This window comes from Nanorana parkeri, unplaced genomic scaffold (assembly GCF_000935625.1).
Source record: "Nanorana parkeri isolate BGI_ZX_2015 unplaced genomic scaffold, ASM93562v1 scaffold2764, whole genome shotgun sequence".
NCBI lineage: Eukaryota > Metazoa > Chordata > Amphibia > Anura > Dicroglossidae > Nanorana > Nanorana parkeri.
In genome coordinates this window covers 48,959-55,599 of record NW_017309032.1, presented here as the reverse complement: position 1 = coordinate 55,599, position 6,641 = coordinate 48,959, and the positions used below count along the sequence as shown (strand labels likewise).

The following is a 6,641-nucleotide window of genomic DNA, read 5'->3' as shown; positions in this document are numbered from 1 at the left end:
ATATATATATATATATATATATATATATATATACAGTACATTTCTGCAATGCATGCACATTTTCCAGTTTTATCCCTTTAAAACCCTGCAAGTGCAGAAAAATACCTGCTGATCTGTCATAAATCCATCTGTCATATGGAATACCTGCTGATCTGTCATAAATGAGCTGACAGTGCTGCCTCTGCTGCATTAAAATCACCAGCAATGTTGTCGGACCTGTCAGCGCTCTCCCTTGCTGAACTTCAGAAATCATATGCTGAGCTTCAGAAGACCCCCCTCATAAGATAAGAGAGGGGGAGGTGTTCTGAAGTCCAGCAGAGCTGACACTGCTTGGGATTTCAGGGCATGTCTATTAGAGATGTACTGCATAGGTTGTATTTTGCTCAGATGTACTATAGTATCAACACAGTGCACAGTAGACCATGCTCTTGTCTACAGCACCATGTCCCCACTACAGTCCTACACTATCACTCTATGGAGTGGTTTTTGGATTGTGGCGGAAACCCACAGAAACGGAGGGTAAAGATGCAAGCAAGCACCCAGGTAACTCATGTTCAGAAGAGGGGTAGTAGATCTTTAAGTACTGGGATAATTTCTTTGTGGCATTAGGTGCATTGAAAACAAAAACCCCATAAACGCGCTCATTAAAAATTATTTTTTAATTGTTTACGTTGGCTTCCATTTTTTAGTTGATTTCACACAGGATAGTTTTTAGAAAATAACCCATGAAAATGAGTAGAAAACCAAAAATACATAGTTTACTCTAAGCCCTAAGAAATGCCCATCCAGCAGATAACGCTCATATAGCTGTATAAATATTGTGCTTTTCCTCTCGAACATGTTATGCATATAAATACATTACAAATTGAGATGTGTAAATGAGTTTACTAGTGTTCATGGGTGAATTTGGTAACCTTTCTGAAGGTTCCTATTTGGTAATCCCACTGAAGAAAACACCAATGTTTTTGTGCAAACCTTTGCCAAAAATGACTTGCTCTAAAAACTAGGTTCACCTCTACATCGCTTAGTGATGCTTTACATGGGTATGTTTCCCTTTCAGAAATTATTTTATTACTGACAACAGGTTTGTTGGATTTATTTTATTATGTTTGTTTACACCAACAAAATCTGCAGCACTTTACCATTTACATTAGTCCTCTCTCATGAGAAACATACATGTATGTAAACCCGAACAGTGAACTTTTCTTGTTTGCTCTCTATTGGTCTTTTAAATATACCATAGTTGGTATCCGTTCTCTGTGTGGACTACAGAACACCACATGTTGTAATGAGAGGGAGAGATGTTTTTTGGGTCTGCTCTCAATAGTAGTCTATGTCCGCCCTGTGCTCTGTGCAGCAAGTAGCTTCTTCCTTCTGAGAGCCAAGCCTCGTTCTGAGGCTACTCTAGAGATCACATGACCTTCCTCCAGGAGGCAAGCCTCACTCTGAAACTTTACCCACTGATATCTTACCGGAAAGGTTTACCTTTCAGTAAACCTTTCAGGGAGAAAATGCCTCTCTCGCGGTCATCAGGGAGCTGCTGTCCAAAAGAGGGAGACTCCCTGAACATCAGGGAGACTTGAGATCCCTGCAAACACAATTCCTGCCCAAGGGTGACACTGCTGCTGCATAGATACAGTACAGTGAGTGAGCTTTGTCACCCGGGACAGGATATGTGTTACTGGCTGGATCAGGTGAATATAAAGGGTAAAAATCCGGAAAATAATAATGTAGGCACCACATCTAAGGACTTAAAGGTTACAATATTTTTGTTTTTATTTGTTGGGTTTAAATAGACTTTAAGGCATGATTTGACAAATCCCAGGAGCCAGGTCACCAATGCGCCTCAAAAATGGCAGCTGGTGCCTAATTTGTGAGGTTTTCCTGCTGGCTCCTGGCATAGACAGCCTGGCTTCTGAATTTCATATTTGTCTACCCTTGCTTTAAGTGATATGTAAACCTAGCAAGCAGTAGATATATGCAAAAACATTAAAACAAAAATAGTTTAAAACTTTTTTGGGAATTTACCTATGTCTCTGCCGCATGCTCCCTTCTGAAGATCTGAAAAATCTCGGGCAGCGGCATTTGCAGTGCAGATCTTCAGCCGGGAGAGGAGGAGCGACACAGGTTAAGTCAATGCACACAGCCTGCACCCGCACAAACTCCGTGGGACACAGAAGACACAGCAGTCAGCGATGGATCATAGACCGGAACCAGCGCTAGAGGCACTACTGATAACTACAGGAAAAGGAGGATCTGGGGGGGGGGGGGGGGGAGATTTCCTTTTAATGTCACTTTAAGGTCTAATGTTCCATACACAGACTATACAAGGGCTAATTTAGGTAGAGGCTTATTAACTTGTCAGTTATTAAAAGGGGCATCTCTTACGTTAATATAGTATGGAATATTTAACATACCTTAAGTTTCAAGTGACCTGTTACATTGTTTGAATCATTGCGTGTTGCTAACACACTAATTATCTCTAGCTGGCTGTGAACACAGACTTGTGAACGGTGAAGGAACAATTTCAAGCCCAAGTTATCCTGACAAGTATCCTAGCCGCAAGGAGTGCACATGGGGCATATCTACTACTGCTGGTCACAGAGTCAAACTTGTAAGTGTCCTACTCTAAATATGATATGACAGATAACTCATTAAAGTTCAATTGCATGCTTTTATCTACTCCTGTGGAGAAACCACTCACCAGTGTAGTTCCTCAGTGATGTTTTGAAGTAGGGGATAGTCAACAGCATCAGTAAATGCAATTGTGCATTGCCTTGCTTTAAAAAAAAAAAAACATTCCCTGTTATAACTTGCAGGATTCACTTTTATTTGATTGTTCTTGGGAATTAAAACAATGTATAGTGAGGAAAAAGTCCTTCATGGTCCCATAAATGGTAGATGGATATCTGGGTCATTGGTATTTCCTTGTCCATTTTTAGCATTAAAGGAGAACTATGGGGTCAGTGTTTTTCCCCATAGTTCTCCTTAGGGTAACGGGAGGACACAAACTAGCGTCCTTCCGTTACCCTAAGCTCAGTATACCGCGAGCTACAGCTGGCTCTGCCTATCTAGAGGCAGAGCCAGCTGTACCCGCCCCCTCCCCCGTCCGTTCCGCCAGTCAGCGCTGGCAGAGCGGAGAGAGGGGAATCCAGCCCCTCCCCCTGCGCCGGCAGAGAGCTGTGACAGGATCGGAAGGTGAGCGAACCTGGTATGTGTTCGCTCACCTCCCGATCTACTGAGCCGACCTGTGACAGTCTCATTGTCACAGGTCGGCTAGAACCTGTGATCACTCATCTCATAGTTCTCCTTTAAAGTAAATGTAGTCTTTGGGTTTTGTACACTGAACTTTGTCTTTTTGGAAGATGCAGAAGACAGTACATGCAGAGTGATGATGATCTCAGTTCTGTAAATTGGACAATTCATATTAAAGCATATTTCTTTTTAGTTTTGGATAGCGAAAGGAAAGTTGTTGTTTTTTTTAGATGCCTGTTTTTTTAAATGTATTTATTATTATTTTTTTGCTGCCTGTTGGGAAGATATCCCTTCATTCCTTGCCCCAGAGATAGAATAGAAAGTGAAAGGCAATTTTTACAAACCGTGAGAATGTTTAGACAGGAGATTGAACTGAAAGGTTTCTCCTCTGATCCAGTTTCAGTGACACCTGTAAAATTTTGGATTTTCCATCACTATCTGTCATGGTGTTCAGAAGGACAAATAGACCGGGTGAATCTGCCTAGCAGGGGCACGTACAGTAATATAAACTTTACAGGGATTCTGCATTCTCCATCCTATCTAAAACTAAAAAAAAGTTTTGGCTATACATATGGTTTCAGGTTTTCTGTTAGCTCTTAAAGCTGTTTATGGGGAACTATGATATAATGTAATCCCCACTTAATGTATATGAGCTTGCCTTGCTTATACAGATGTGCATTATTATACTGTAGGTTTTTAATGATTTTGAAATTGAACTGCACCAGGAATGTGCCTACGATCACCTTGAATTATACGACGGACCCAACAGCAAATTCCCCGTTCTTGGGCGGTTTTGCGGCAGCACGAAACCAGAACCGGTAATTGCATCAACAAACAACATGTTTCTACGTTTTTATTCTGATGCTTCAGTGCAGAGAAAAGGATTTCAGGCCAAATATAGTACAGGTATATGCATACATTTTATTGACTATATTCCATTTAAATACAAAAGCTTATTATATGAGGCTGACCTCTATTAGGAATGTACAGTTTTACCTTTTAATTTTTATTTTTTTCAGTGTCCAGTGTTTGTTTTTGGGGGTGGGTTTAGGGATGGTATTCCTCTTAATGAACAATTGTGTTTTTTATTTAGAATGTGGAGGACGCTTAAAAGCTGAAATCCAGACTAAGGATCTGTATTCCCATGCCCAGTATGGTGATAACAATTACCCAGTACAGTTAAATTGTGAGTGGGTCATCGTAGCAGAAGATGGCTATGGTGTGGAATTAATCTTCGAAATATTTGAAATGGAGGAAGAATCTGATTGTGGTTATGACTTCATGGAAATTTATGATGGATATGACAGTACCGCTCCAAGGCTGGCAAGATATTGTGGCTCAGGGGTATGTTTTTAGAGGGCAAGTACAGTACAGCAAGTAAAATACTCAAGGAAAGCCAAATTACAGCAAAATATATTGTGTTTTGGATAGAGTACAGAAGCATTTCACTCTCTATAAGGTTATTTCTGTGTCCCTATGCGCTATATTTCCCCTCCACTCCTATCAGGACAGGATGGGATGGTGAAACCCCAATGGGAACATAGCCACAAACCCCCTTTTTTTAATAAAATAGGGTGTTTTTCTTTAACTTTTCTATTCTCTTCCTACTTTACTCTATACCAGGGGTCTCAAACCTCCGGCCCTCCAGCTGTGGTGGAACTACAAATCCCATGAGGCATTGCAAGATTCTCACAGCTACAGACATGACTCCTAAGAGATGCATCATGGGATTTGTAGTTTCACCACAGCTGGAGGGCCGGAGGTTTGAGAACCCTGCTCTATACCAAGCTGAGGATTCTACAGTAAACCAGTAGCCAAAAACTTTCTAGTATCAATCAAAATCATCCATAGCTTACGTAAAACAAGCTTGTTCCCTGCCAGGTGCTACAGGGTTTGAGCTTTGCTCTGTATAGGGACACAGTGGTCTCTTTGCAGGCATCCAACATACCCCCTGCTAACTCAGAGCCAGAGCTGTCTAATCAACAGGTAGTATGAGCTTTGCTGATTGCAGAGCCAATGGTCTGAATAAGTAAGGGGCTTGTCCAATGTCTGCAGCCGCTGGCAGGGAACAGGCTTTTCTTTTCAGGCAGCTTTAGTTAGAACACAAACTAAAAATAAGTACAACTTTTGTTTTGATTGCACATGTAATAAATTTAGCTGATTTTAACTAAATGTTCAATTGGAATTTAAGGGCAACATGCCCACTTTACCTTTTATTTATACTTGAAACTGTTTTTATCTGCACTGTTTTGCTGTGGGACTTGGCTCTATTCTTTCCTCTTATACATGTCTACATGTCTCTATTCTTAACTCTGTTCTTGTCTCTGTTCTTGCCTCTACTTGTAGCTATAATGGTCTCTGTACTTGGCTGGGTTCTCGTCTCTGTACTTGGCTCGGTTCTCGTCTCTGTACTTGGCTCGGTTCTCGTCTCTATGCTTGGCTCGGTTCTCGTCTCTATGCTTGGCTCGGTTCTCGTCTCTATGCTTGGCTCGGTTCTCGTCTCTATGCTTGGCTCGGTTCTCGTCTCTATGCTTGGCTCGGTTCTCGTCTCTATGCTTGGCTCGGTTCTCGTCTCTGCAGTATACTTGGCTCGGCTCTTGACCCTACTCTGGTCTCCCTACTTGTGTCTAGTCATGTATTCATAATTGACTCTATAGTTGTTTCTAGTCTTGTCTCTGATTACAGTATATGTACTTTTATTTTTCTTTAGCCTCCTGAAGAAATCTATTCAGCTGGAGACTCGCTCATGATTCGCTTTCACACGGATGACACCATAAATAAAAAAGGATTCCATGCTCGATATACCAGTACCAAATTTCAGGATGCACTTCACATGAGGAAATGACTGATGTCTGTGCTAATGTACCTAAATTCACAATGTTTTCTGGAAGTTGAGAAACTGAATTTAATGGTGTGCAGGTTTCTGTGTCGTAGCATAACTGCAGTCTGTTAGGAATCTGTATAGATTAGGATTCAGATTTTAGGAGGATATTTCTGTTTTGTGCCAATGTACCAAGGACCAAATATTTTCTTATAATAAATCTAACTCCGTTTACATTGCTCTGAAATAAATTGTATAAAAGGTCTTCAAGTTTTTACACCCTCTAATGCAGCAATCATTTAAACCCTCTGCTCTCCTGAATTGGTTTAATAACTCTGGGTCTAAGCTCCCTAGATTCTTCATCACCTCATGGCAACCACTTCCCTCTCATTTCAGTATGAAACAGTTTGGGGGCAGAGGAGGGACTGGTCACTGGCAATTGTACTGTATATAGACTGGACTGGCAGGTATTTACACTATGCATGCTTGATATGTCAAGATAACAATTACAGGCATTCAGAATAAGACATTTAAACCCGGTAATCACACTGCTCAATCTGTACAA

General features: G+C 41.1%; 1 protein-coding gene across 1 annotated transcript in view; it reads left to right on the top strand.

Annotated features, from left to right (window-relative positions):
* The window catches only part of LOC108802275 (tolloid-like protein 2), a 35,791-nt gene extending 29,460 nt beyond the window's left edge, over positions 1–6,331 (top strand). The window contains exons 15-18 of the mRNA XM_018574144.1: positions 2,487–2,614; positions 3,948–4,161; positions 4,349–4,599; positions 5,966–6,331. Coding sequence (XP_018429646.1) covers positions 2,487–2,614; positions 3,948–4,161; positions 4,349–4,599; positions 5,966–6,100 — 728 coding nt within the window. The 3' untranslated portion in view covers positions 6,101–6,331. The remainder of the gene's footprint in view (positions 1–2,486; positions 2,615–3,947; positions 4,162–4,348; positions 4,600–5,965) is intronic.
* The last annotated feature ends 310 nt before the right edge of the window (positions 6,332–6,641 follow it).